Raw genomic sequence first — 13,835 nt, forward strand, 5'->3', positions numbered from 1 at the left:
CAAATGAATCCTAGTTTTGGGATTCATTTGAACCAGTGATTACCTTTCTGGTTACTAACTGACAAGCACTGATACCCATCATCCTCTTCTTCTGGTAGAGTGTGGCACTCCAGAGGGAGTTGTCCCTCATCCAGGAGTGTCCAGCAACTGTCCCGCAAGACTTCGCAGAAACTCCGGCAAGGCAACATCGGCTCACCGCCACATTTTGGTACCAAGAGAAGGCAGAAAAACCACTCCAAACTATGGTGGCAAGGTGACTTCAACAGCCACGCCCATTTGTTTAGGAGTACCTGGACTTCCTCCACACTGCTCTGGTTAAGGTAATTGGGCACAACAAAACGTTCCCCTATCATGGAGGAGCAGAACGGGAGAGCAATATCTAGCAGCAAGCATTGTGGGGATTCTATAACAAGTGCTGATTTAGCTTCTTCTGTGTGGCTTTCAGCTTGTGCCCACCCACCTGTTGGGCTGATTAGGATTGCTTGGCTAGGCTCACTTGCTGATGTTTGAGTAGGATCTAACATGTGACCATTTTGACTAGTCACCACATTCTGGCTAACTGCTGATGCTTGACTGGGTTGTTGGGCAGCTCTGGGAAAAAAGGCAGGTCTCTTGCTAGTTTGTGGTTTGGTAATTACAATGTGTTGGATATGAATTGGTATTTGGGTTGTAGAAGGTGCCTGGCTAGCTAATGGAAAAGGTCTAGTCTGTAACACTTGGTTAGGTAAAGCTTCCTGGTTGGCTGGTAATTGAGCAATTTCCACTACTTGGTTATCCTTAGGTATCTCTGTGGTCTCTACAGAGTTTTTGCCCACAATTGGGGTTAGTAAATCTGTTGTGGTAGAGATTTCTTTAGAATACATCGTAATATCAAAGTCATTCAAATTGAAACTAGAGCTATTTCCTCTAGTATTATTAGTTATTTCAGCAGAAAAAAGATTTGGCTCTGATGTTGTGCTTCCAAGATGATTGCCCTCATTTATGCTTTTAGGACTGATCCCGGCACTCTTTTGAAACTTAAATGTTTGCTCATTAGTTTGGGATTCTAAAATTTCTCCACTATCTAACGCCCATTGCTCAGTGGGCATTACTATTCCTTGCTGGTTTTCATCTGAAACCCCCTGTGTTTCAAAGTCAGATCCTGATGCAAATCCAGATTCCGCCTTGAATCCAGAGTCAGACCAGAGGCCTGACCCAGTTTCTGAATCCAATTCAGACCCAGGCCCAGATCCCAGTCCTGAAACATCTCCTGTGAAACTTAAATAACCAGATCCTTCAGAACCCATACCCTTTATAGAAGATTTGCCATTACCAGGTTTACGAATGTGTGATGAAATCCCTTCTGTTCCCTTTTCTGATGTACCACCACTCTCTGGTTCTGTTGTAGGTTCTACAGTGGTCAGTCGAAGTCCCTCAGTGGTCTGGTCCCATGTCGGCACAACCTTTTGGATCCCTTGTCCCTCATCGATCATCTCAGATCGAACCATTGCGATATTCTCTGATGAAGGTTCTCCACTACCTTCTGAACTGCCAGATCCCTCATGGTCCACTGTTGGGGGCATAGTAGTAGTACCAGTCCAGTCCCAGAACCAAGCATCAGAGTAGACCACCAAGAGGGTCAACAAAAACAAAACTCCAAACGAGGTCCTAATTTTAGCCATAAAGTCAAATCTTGACCACGTCCACCCACTTGATTAAACTCCCTGAGTGAACTGTGACATGTCCACTCTGCCACTACACTCCTCACACACACTTTTCAGCACTGTCTCCACACACACTCCACCAGGCAGAGAGGAAAAGTGAAGAGGAGTGCCCCATTCAAAAGAGTAAAGGGGGAGAGCAGGAAGAGGTGTCCTCCGCATTGGCTGGCCTGGCAATATGTATTCTCCTAACTCCTCCTTCCTCCTCCTTCTCCTTTTGTCACAGCAGTGAAAAGCGATCTCTCCTGCTGACTGATACCTTAGAATTACGGCAGCTTTGCCTTTCAGTCTACAATGCTGATGCTTTCAGTGTTTTAAAGAGGAGGGCAATTTGTTCCCCTTGACTTGTTCTCTTTGTTTTAACATGACAATGGTAAACTACAGATTTAGCTTAAATGAAACTCCAAACTACCTTGGAAGCAACAGTTGTGCCTTTGTAATTAACTGATTTCAACAAAAATAATAACATGCTAAATTGTGGTGTAATCCCCTCCAATGAATAGTCTCATTCCACTGCAACACCAACATGAAATGGACTGGATTGTCTTAACATATAGACCGAGACAAGGCCTTAATTCACACAGTACCCAGGCCTCACTTTCTTGTCCAGACTGGTTCCCCATACTGCCAATGTGATCAGTTGACAGAGACCCTAAACATCTGCTAATGGGAGATTAGTCATAAAAGGAACAGGAGGTTTGTGCAAGGTTTTCTCTAAAAGCGCCAGGGGTTTCAAATAAAGGCAGGTATTTTGTGTGTGTAACCTCGGTTGCTGATAGAATGAAACACTTGTGCACAGCATGCAACTAACCTCATGTTGCGATGCATACATGTCTTAACACTAGCTTGACAACTTTATCCTGTAGCTCTCCATTATGGCCTGGGGTCACTGATGATCTGCCTGACCCCTTTCTCCAGGATTATGTGTGTTTAGTCTAATACACAGGGGAAAGGGAACACCAAAGACATTGTAAAGTAACATGGAAAATATTGTCAAAATGAAAAGCAGCCAATGTGACCTACTTAAATAAACAAAACGGGAAGGCTCACTTAGTTATCACAAGGCCAAGCTTTTGCCCTGATGACAATTTCAATAAAAGAAAACTATTATCTGTAATCATATGAAAAGCAGCTTCCTTTTGGGCAATACTAAGAGACTTGTGATTGTCTCGAGCTAATGTGTGACTTTTATTTAGAAGAACATTTGTTCCTTCAAGGAAGAAAAAAGAACATGAGAATCTGCCACCATTAAAATGTTGTTTTTTTTTTTTAAAGGAGACAACCTTAAATATATAAGTTATATCTTAATCTTCATTTCAGTGACATAATTCTAAGAGGCTAGTTGTAGCATGATCACAATACATCCAGATAAGTTGACCCTCTAGGCAAGCAGGGGTTTCCACTCTTAACCAAGCAATTGCTCATTCTAAACCTGTCAAAATAGAACATTTAATTATAGCAGTAGCTTGAGAACAAAATGAAAAATGCAATTTCTCTGTGTTCAGTTTCAATGTTACTTTCAAACAATGCTATGCAAAAAAATCGATGACATGAAATATTTCAGGAAACGTTAAAAGTGGACTGCTCATACATTCTCAACCACAACTTTTTTGTTGTCAGACAAACTAAATGATTAACGTACATTTTAGTTATCCTGTAGACCTAAATAAACCTAATGTTTGTAGTAGGGATTGGGTTAATATACAGAGGGTAATACACCCTGTGTCATGGTAATGAATAGCCTCAGCTCCCCTGGCATTATATTGCATAGGTTAAAATAAAAAACAGCAATAATTCATAATTAATGACAGCAGAAGGGCCTTTCCTGTTCTATACTTCCCGTCTCCTGTGGGGAGTCCCGCCAGCATGATTTCCACTTTAATGTTGTCCTTTTCTGTTCTTTAAACAACACAGGATGCCAAATCCTAAGCATTTAGACATTTATGGTAGTCCAAAAGGGATTTAGGCTATAATCAGTGTTATTATTCCAAAGATGACAATGACTGGAGGATGTTTTTCTATGACAGCAAGAGATTTTACAGAGTTCGGAAATGTTCATTCAGACTTGAAAAATGGGAAACCTGCCAAAAGACTTGGGTGGCCAAGCACATACCCTGTCACCTCAAAACTAGGAAACAGTCTGCTAACGTTATGGAAAAACCTGGCAAGAAAGGTGGAAATGCACTCAATAAGGGGAAGTACTTTTGTGCTTGTGGAGTGACAGTTTTTTTTAGCACATAATCTGCAGATATCATAACATACCTTGGAATTTGTTAAAAGTCTCTATTTTCAACATCCCTTTAATGTGTACTGATACCGGTGTAGAGTACAGGCTGCGAGAGTCGTAATATCAACACGGCCAGAAGATTTCCTGTTTTCAGGAGTGGCATTTGTAATTGGAACGGGTAATTACAGTAAGAAGGATTGAAAAGTTTGCACAGGGCTCTACGATGAAGATGGAAGAGTCTAAACAAAGAAGCGCATCCACTGAACACTGCTCTGCAACGATGGTCCACTTTTTGAGGGGAAATTAAATTGGTCAGAAAAGCAGTTATTTGAAGGTTCTTTCAGAAACTGCAACAAGATTGGAATGTTGCTGTCTTTTGACGAATAACTGTTTCAATTAAAGGACAATGTTCATACAAAAATGTTCGTGTAAATATGGTTCATATTTGTGACCAATGCTGATATGAAATATGCATAAAGCTAAGATTTAGGAACTCATTCTAGGCTAATAGAAGATCATCCTTAGTATAAGGATAACCTGACAAGTGCTTTATTATGTTTTTTATAAGGGTTTAACAAATATAAGAGGACCATAATGTTCAAAGTTTTCTCTAGGAATCTAAAGTACAAAATATTTGAACATTTCAGGACTTTGACAATGTGCTGGAAACTTCTGAAGCAATGGAGACGAAACTCAGAGAGACACGGGAGAGCAGGAACTTTGATGGCAAACACTGATGGTTTATTATGGAGTTACTGCCGGAGAATTTGATAAGACATGTGCTGCCACCACGAGTTGACACAGCGGTTGCCAAACAAATTCTGAAGATCTCTACCCCAGACCCATGTATTTATCTGGTTCTGAGAGAATAATCAACATTCTGCATAACAAGATAAAACAGGCAAAACACTATAACACCTCTATCAGCTGACGCCAACAGAAAGGAACAGGGAGACAAAATACTGAGAGCACAGCTTGTGCTCAGCGAGGGCAGTAGCCTACAAACTGATAAACTGGGTCAAAGTTATTGGCCTAGGAAAATATTTCCCCAACAGACACCAATCATGACATTTCATTCACATCTAGGTGGTAGCAAAATCAACACGTAAAACCTATATTGTAGGGCTGTCCCAAATACCATTTTTCGGGCTCCGGATATTCGGTAGTAATCAGCAGCGAATATTCGACCCGCGCGGGGGTAATTAGCAGCGCACCGCTTCAACACGTGTATTTCGGTTTATTCACGGTATTCATTTTGTTATTCTACAGTATTGTTGTTTTATAGTTATTTGTTAATGTATACAACCCAATTTGTGTTCTTTGAAATTAAAAAGGATATTGCATTGTGTTTGTTACTTGCGTTGCAGTTGTATATGTGTAATTTGGCTTCCTTTTTGTATGGACATGCTTTTATTTTGAAGGAGAGTTGGCGCTGTTGACAGGAAGTTGTTGTTGCTATGGAAACAACGTGACTGAGATTAACGGAGAAAAAATTATATCTACATATAAAGACGGAGAAAGTAAACGATAACATTTATGGTTTAGTGTTAGCACCCCCCGAAGAGGCACAAGCTCTTACGTTAATATTGGAGTTTTCAAAAAATTCAATTTGGTCAAAGAAAACGAGAGTTTGATTACCAAGATGGTAAATAATTATTTCCATCATTATTTTTTTAAATAACCGTATAAATATGTTTGCAATGAAGTCAGTTTATGTGGAACCAGACTATACAAATACTAATTTCATGCATATACTAGAGATGTCCTGATCCGATCACGTGATCGGGGATCGGAGCCGATCACGTGATTTTTAAAAGATCGGAATCGGGAGAAAAAGATCGGGATCGGGATCGGGAATCCTTAAAAAAATTATTTTATTTAATGTTACAAAACCAAAATGACCATGTTCACGTCTTAAAGTCATCCTGAGGCCTTAGTTTTGGTTTAAAATTACACAACATCATGTATGTGTTGCTTTCTTTGGGTTTGTTTTCAGACCTGGTTGCTTATTTCTCTCAAATCTGGAAACAGAGTGGGCGCAGTGTCTAATAGTAGCAGTAGTCTAACACTGCGGTCAAGCCAGCCTCCACTTGGGAAAACACAGTCAAGCCAGCCCGCACGTGATATTGGGGTGCGCGAATATTAGAAGCATTACGGTAAAATCCCAGCGCTTACTCAGTCAATAACAAAAGCACCTATAAAAACAAACCAAACATATTAAATTAAGAAATATTTACTATATAATGTGATCAATAATTATTTAAAACAAACTACGTATAACTACCACGAGTAAATGTAAAATGTAAGGAGTTTCAAAATAAAAGTCCTTTGAAATCTCATATTGAAATCTCATATATGAGCTATCAGCCCTGTGTTTAGATAAGAATAAAACGAAATCTCTCCCTGATCCAAGACTCATCTCACTGCAGGGTGATAGAAGGACACCCCATCTACTCACCCAGAAAAAATCAGGACATTCTGATGTGGAGTTTCAAAATAAAAGATCTTTGAAATCCCATATATGAGCTATCAGCCCCGTGTTTAGATAAGAATAAAACGAAATCTCTCCCTGATCCAAGACTCATCTCACTGCAGGGTGATAGAAGAACACCCCATCTACTCACCCAGAAAAAATCAGGACATTCTGATGTGGAGTTTCAAAATAAAAGACCTTTGAAATCCCATATATGAGCTATCAGCCCCGTGTTTAGATAAGAATAAAACGAAATCTCTCCCTGATCCAAGACTCATCTCACTGCAGGGTGATAGAAGGACACCCCATCTACTCACCCAGAAAAAATCAGGACATTCTGATGTGGAGTTTCAAAATAAAAGACCTTTGAAATCCCCTATATGAGCTATCAGCCCTGTGTTTAGATAAGAATACAACGAAATCTCTCCCTGATCCAAGACTCATCTCACTGCAGGGTGATAGAAGGACACCCCATCTACTCACCCAGAAAAAATCAGGACATTCTGATGTGGAGTTTCAAATTAAAAGACCTTTGAAATCCCATATATGAGCTATCAGCCCCGTGTTTAGATAAGAATAAAACGAAATCTCTCCCTGATCCAAGACTCATCTCACTGCAGGGTGATAGAAGGACACCCCATCTACTCACCCAGAAAAAATCAGGACATTCTGATGTGGAGTTTCAAAATAAAAGACCTTTGAAATCCCATATATGAGCTATCAGCCCTGTGTTTAGATAAGAATAAAACGAAATCTCTCCCTGATCCAAGGGGATCGCGCACCCCAATATCACGTGCGAGCTGGCTTGACTGTGTTTTCCCAAGTGGAGGCTGGCTTGACCGCAGTAAGCTAACGAGAGGCTACGTTCAGCTGGTGACTCGGGAGTCGGGACAGAGCAAATGTCAGGAGTTTGGAAGTATTATAAAATTGAAACCGAAGGCAGTGTAACAGCCAGATGCAATGTTTGCAAGAAGGAGGTTCCGCGTGGTGGAAAGAACAGAGCTACGTTCAACAGAATCAACACGACCAATCTAATACGATTGTTTGTTTTTTCATTTTTTTTTCCCCCGTTTTTTTTCTCAAATTGAATTTATTGAAATCTCCAATATCAACGTAAGAGCTTGTGCCTCTTCGGGGGGTGCTAACACTTAACCATAAACGTTATCGTTTACTTTCTCCGTCTTTATTTGTAGATCTTACTTTTCTCCGTTAATCTCCGTCACGTTGTTTCCAAAGCAACAACAACTTCCTGTCAACAGCGCTACCTCTCCTTCAAACTAAAAGCATGTCCACAAATAGGAAGCCAAGACAAATTACACTTATAGTATGGGCATTTTATCAGATATTTGACCGATCTGCAAACTAAATCCTTACCAATCAATTTCTTCACTAATGTCTTTGTAAAGGTGTGTAGTAAGATGTATTAAAAACTTGAAGTTCAAATATTGTATGTTTTTTCGTAACAACTGCTCAAAGTTGAGGTACCGAATACCGATTTTCGAAAAATCTAAAATGTTCAGTTTGGCCTTGGGTAACTTGTGAGGGGTCAAACTAGGGGTTTTTCATGATTCTGAGTTGATTGCAATCATTTATTTTTCACTAAAATCATTCCTTTGTGGAAAAACGGCCACGCCCACCTTTCCCGCTCGCCCCACCCCCCCATAAGGCCTTTCCACTGCTAGCATAAAAATGGTTTGATTATTTTACTATTTGCCCTTTTAGGACTTATTATTGTTTAGTGGTAGCTGCTAGTTGGTTGGCATTCAGAGTGAGGATGTTTAGAGTTAACATGCTGAAGCCATTTTCAACCTTCATTTGATCATGGACAGACTGCTTTTTACGCCTGATATGTAAGTATTATCTACATTTTAAACTTGAAATATTTCATGTCACTACTTTGGTAATGAAATGTAACATACTGTACAAGTTGTCAACTTTTCTTACTTGTTAGCTGTGTAACAGTAGGCGCAATAACATGGTTAGCTAGCTAACGTTAAATCCATGATGTATTACTCCATGATTAGTTGTCAACTTTGCTTACGTGTTAGCTGTGTAACAGTAGGCGCAGCAACATGGTTAGCTAGCTAACGTTAAATCCATGATGTATTACTCCATGATTGTATCCAACTAGGCAACTACCATGATGTATTACACACCTCAAACTGAATCTTATGATCATTTTATTTTCTTGAATGCTAGCTTTCTGGCCCATTAGGTTACAGTGGTGTATTGTCTCTGACAGGATCTTTTGTGTTTAACGTTACTGTGAAGCAGATCTTCTATTTTCCTTTGCAATAATATCTATTATGTTAATCATCTACTGTACATGAGATTGTCTTTAATGTCACAAAATAATGATATTATGACTGAATAATACAATGTTTATTCTACTTTGTAGGACATATTAGTCTAGCAGTATGGATGAAGACTCAACTCCACCTTTGCTAAATTGTTTCATCTGTGAAAGCCCGGAGACACCAGCTCAGAGGCTGATACAGCCAACTCCTAAAGGCTACCCTACTTTTTTGGAACAAGCACAAGTAGTTGAAAATGCTAAGATTTTGGAGCGTTTGAAGGAGGCTCAGAACATAGGAAGACTCAGGTACCACAAAAAGTGTAAAGATGATTTATACAACAGGTTTCTTGAAGTCACCAAGAACTCAGGCCAAACATTAAAGGCAGAGAAAGAGGCAGCTAAGAAGAAGAGAAGACGCACTTGCTCTGACTTCAGTGCAGCTTCTGCATGCAGTTCTACAAGTTCACGGTCCGTTCAGCTTCTGTACAAGAATGTATGCATTATTTGCAACCAACCTGCACAGATCTACAAAACTCGTCCAGACGAAGCTAGAAAGAGATACAGAGTGCCAGATAATTTGACTGCAGATAGACTGAAGGCAAGCTTGCAAGACAGCACAGAGTCGCGGGGATGACTGGGGCACTGAAGTTTTGGAAGAGATCAATGACCTTGTGGCAGAAGAAACCCTGTATCATTTGCGCTGCAAAACTCTTTTTGAGACAGGTGGCCATTACTCCAAGACTGAAGATAGAGGACAAAGGAAGAGAGGACAAAAGAAAATTGATGAGGAACGAGAGGCTGTTTTTGTTGAATTCTGTGATTGGTTAGACTCAGAACTCGAGCATGGGGTGATGACTCTTGACCAAGTCCACGAAAAGCTACAGCAGTTTGATCCATCACCAGATAAGAGCCTCTCTTATTCAAAGTATTGGCTAAAGAAGAAACTCCAAGATAAATTCCATGACACCTTGTATTTCACATCACAGGAGAGAAGGGCAGATGTGCTCTGCCTCAAAGATGACACAGACAACATTCTGCGAGAGCATCATGCTAATCTTGAGCATGGAGATGAGAAGACTCAGATCATAAAGACTGCACTAAAGTTTGTATGCAACGACATCGCCATGGTTGATCTAGACCCAAAGTCATACCCCACAGCACACAGTATGACTGACATCCAGAGTCAGCTGGCTCTTGTTCCTGAGAGTCTTCAGATGTTCCTGAGGCCAATAGTGAAGACCGACGAAAGAGTAGCCATTTGGGGGCAGAACTTCAGAAAGGCCTGTCGGCCTTCAGGAGTTTTGCCATACCAGATGGGGCTTGCCATACAACTTGATCATAGATTTGGGTCAAAATGGATGCTGAACAAGTTACACCAGCTTGGATACACAGAGTCATATTCCGAGACACAAAACTACAAATACTGCTTCCTTAATGACAGGAATGGAGATGGCATCCAAGATACTTCTGATACTCTTTATACCATTGTGGAAGAAACTGATGAGCAGATCGATGATGAGGTTGCGGTTGACTCTGCACTTGAGGATCTATCATTTATGACAGCCAGTGGAAGTGAAACTAGCCATGACAATCGGGTGGTCATGGAGGCCATGGAGGTTGGGGAAACAACCAATGTATTCACTCAGTTTTTCGGAGACAATATAGATTTAAACATTGTCTCTATTCAGGGAAACACTCCTTTCCATTCAATGGGTTGGATCAAAGTCACCTCTCCGGCACCATCTTTGCCAGATCCCCAGACGACAGCAGCTGTCCACAGAGTGAAGTTGAAGGCACTTGACAAAGCTAAGATCCTCAGAGGAGCTGAAGTGAAGATTCTTCCATTCACCAACAGAACAAGGACAGGGATAAACACCATCACATTTCTTCCCATTACTGAGCTTGCCTCTTCTGTGACACAAGACCAGCTACTCCTCACTCCGGGCGATACACTCTGGGCAGCAGGGTGGGTGATCAAAGCCCAGGATCCTGAATTCCCACACTCCAACTGGAATGGCTGGATGAAGAGTATCCATGCAGATGATGTCAAGCAGCGCACACAGATCGACTTCCTCCCAATCATTGAAGGTGACCCTAAGGACCTCAACATCATCTTCACCACTCTCAAAGAGTGCACGCGGCTCTCTGCAGACAGAGTCACTATAGTGACATTCGATCTTCCGATCTGGCTGAAGGCTGTGGACATCATAAAACAGACAAATCTACCTATTATTCCGAGGTTGGGTGGATTTCACCTGCTGAAGTCCTACCTTGGATCCAGTGGAAACATCATGGAGGATTCTGGACTACTGGAGCTGATCCAGCTGATCTATCCAGGGAGTACGACAGCCAACCACATCCTGGATGGAGGATGTTTTGACAAGGCAATCCGTGCTCACCTCCTCATCGATGCAGCCATCTATCAGCACATCATGAAACATGCCTTCACCGAGGAGGAACTCGGTGAAATGAGGACTTTCATGGAGAAGGTAGCTGATGGGAAGATGGGAGCCAGACACACAGATCCAGTAGTGGCACTGTTTGAACAGCGGTTTGAAAAAACCTTCAAAAGACTTGCTGAAGGAGGAAGAACGCCTGCTCTCTGGGTGCAGTACCACTACATGGTAGATGTGATCAAGGTCTTCATCAGAACTGAGTGGCTTGCAGATCACAACGGCCACCTGTGCTGCATTGTTAGCAGGATGCTGGACATCTTTGCGGCTGCAGGGCATCATCAATATGCCAAGGGTGCACGGCTGTACTGTCAACTCATGAAGCAACTTGAAACTTTGCCTGCTTACAAGGAGACATTCGAAAGTTTCACTGCCCATGGAAACCATGTCGTCCGTTACTCCAGCCATGATTGGTCCGGCACCTGGTGTGACATCTGTATCGAGCAGACATTGATGAAGTCAGCCAAGTCAGAAGGTGGACTGAGCAGAGGGAGGATGAGACACAGTGATTCTGGTCACAAGTGCTGGGTGCTCACCCTTAATCACTTCTCCAATGTCAACCAGTGCATGGAGGAAAGTGTCAAGAAACATGCTCCGTTCCACAGAGGAGGAGAACAACCCATTCGACCCCGATCGAGACAAGGAGTTGCTTGTGTCTTTCTCAACAGGATTCAGGAGCACAGGAGAAAAACCTTATTTGACAGGTAATAATAATAATGTTTTTTTCTATTTCACTTTATATTTGAAACAAATCTCAAAGTGCATTTTTTTTGCATGTTCTGTGCAGGGGACATTGATGAACACATGGACATCTTCCTTGACACACAAGCTACTAAGGATGCAGTGATACAGGCTGGTACTACCATCTTCCAGTACATTTACCATGCACCAGGTACTGCTTTGGGTGAAATTCGACACAACATGTTCTCACGGAAGGCAGCGGCAGGGCTGATCAAACCAGAAACTCTACCTCCAACAGAGGGTGCAGCTGCACAGCATTCTCTTCCTGCCTACCTACAAACCCAGGACTGGATCCTTCTGCAGAGTATGTCTCTGAACCCCAGTGACTATGGATGGACATTAGGTGTACATGGCTATGAGCCAGTCCCAACACTAGACCCCATGGCTCCTGAGGAGCTACTGCAGTTCACAAGCTGCAACTGTAACGGAGATTGCAGCAACCGGCGGTGCAGCTGCAAGAGGAATAGCGTTAAGTGCATCTCAGCATGTGGAGTCTGTAAAGGAATTTCATGCAAGAATTGTGGTCATGATGGTGGTGAGTCTGGAGAAGACTCAGAGATTGACTCCTGAAGTGATCAGCACTTGTAACTACTTGTAACTACAAATAAAGCTACTTTTGAATTTAAATATAAGAGTGGGCGTGGCCTTTTTTCAACCAAGGAATGATTTTAGTGAAAAATACATGATTGCAATCAACTCAGAATCATGAAAAACCCCTAGTTTGACCCCTCACAAGTTACCCAAGGCCAAACAGAACATTTTAGATTTTTCGAAAATCGGTATTCGGTACCTCAACTTTGAGCAGTTGTTACGAAAAAACATACAGGATTTGAACTTCAACTTTTTAATACATCTTACTACACACCTTTACAAACACATTAGTGAAGAAATTGATTGGTAAGGATTTAGTTAGCAGATTTTCATATATTTCCCTTACTATTAAGACACATACAACTGCAACGAAAGTAACAAACACAATGCGATATCCTTTTCAATTTCAAAGAACACAAATTGGGTTACATTAACAAATAACTATAAAACAACAATACTGTAGAATAACAAAAATAAGTGGTTTGCTGCTGATTACTATTGAATTGTGTTACCCCAGTAAGATGGAAATATAATACTTTGTTTATTCATGTTATGTTAAGCTGCTGTTGTTCATTGCATTATTACTAGACTAGTTAGTCTTAAGGCTAGAATTCTGCACTAAGCCACATTTTTATTTTATTTTATTATTTGTGACTGAATGTGAATTTGTGAAGCTAGTCAAGCTACCTCTTTCCAGTAGAGTTATGTTTGTGTTGTTACTGCACTATCTGCACTCAATTTGTTTACATGGTTATTTTGTGGTGGACCACTGATAAGCTTTATTTGTTTTTGATCCAATGCTGCACAACTGAACTGATCCAATGCTGCTGTGAAAAAAAAGAAGCTATAGAATGGATAGTTGGGTACTGTCATTTAAATTAAAAAAAAAACCTTAAAGGTGGGGTAGGTAAGTTTCAGAAACCGGCTCGAGTGCACTAAAATTTGAAAGTACACAGCCGAAAAGAATCCGCCCCTTCCTTCAGACTTCCTTACAGAGCACCTCCTCCAACACACATGAACGCGCACATGACGTCAGCAGACTGGTGAAAGTGGCCGCCTGTTGCTGGCGAGTCATTGAAGTACTGCTGCAATGCACGCCCAATCACGGCACGCCCAATGAGGGTACGAGATACATTTTTGCGTGCACGAGATGGAAGGCTGACAGACAGGGCGGCAATCCAATCCGTTTAGCCGGCGCGGCTAAACGGATTGGTTGTACTTTTTACAGTATTACGGCTTCCACAGATGACATTTTTTTATGGATTTTTTGTCAAAGCACTTAAGATATTCATTGCTATCGGGATGTTAAGAGCATTCCATGGAATATAACAAAAAGTGTATCTCGAGCCGGTTT

The 13,835-nt window shown here is 41.3% G+C and overlaps 1 protein-coding gene across 3 annotated transcripts in view; it reads right to left on the reverse strand.

Moving 5' to 3' along the window:
• col18a1a (collagen type XVIII alpha 1 chain a) overlaps positions 1 to 13,835 on the reverse strand; it is a 114,388-nt gene that overhangs the window by 65,348 nt on the left and 35,205 nt on the right. Inside the window, exon 1 of one of the 3 annotated variants that reach the window (XM_034221468.1) lies at positions 1,289 to 1,828. The exons of 1 other annotated variant lie outside the window; for it this stretch is intronic. In XM_034221468.1, coding sequence (XP_034077359.1) covers positions 1,289 to 1,661 — 373 coding nt within the window. In that variant the 5' untranslated portion in view covers positions 1,662 to 1,828. Of the gene's footprint in view, positions 1 to 1,288; positions 1,829 to 13,835 lie in introns of those variants that run through there. One more of the 3 variants, XM_034221469.1, reaches the window with a different exon arrangement.

This window comes from Gymnodraco acuticeps, unplaced genomic scaffold (assembly GCF_902827175.1).
Source record: "Gymnodraco acuticeps unplaced genomic scaffold, fGymAcu1.1, whole genome shotgun sequence".
Taxonomy (NCBI): Eukaryota; Metazoa; Chordata; class Actinopteri; order Perciformes; family Bathydraconidae; genus Gymnodraco; species Gymnodraco acuticeps.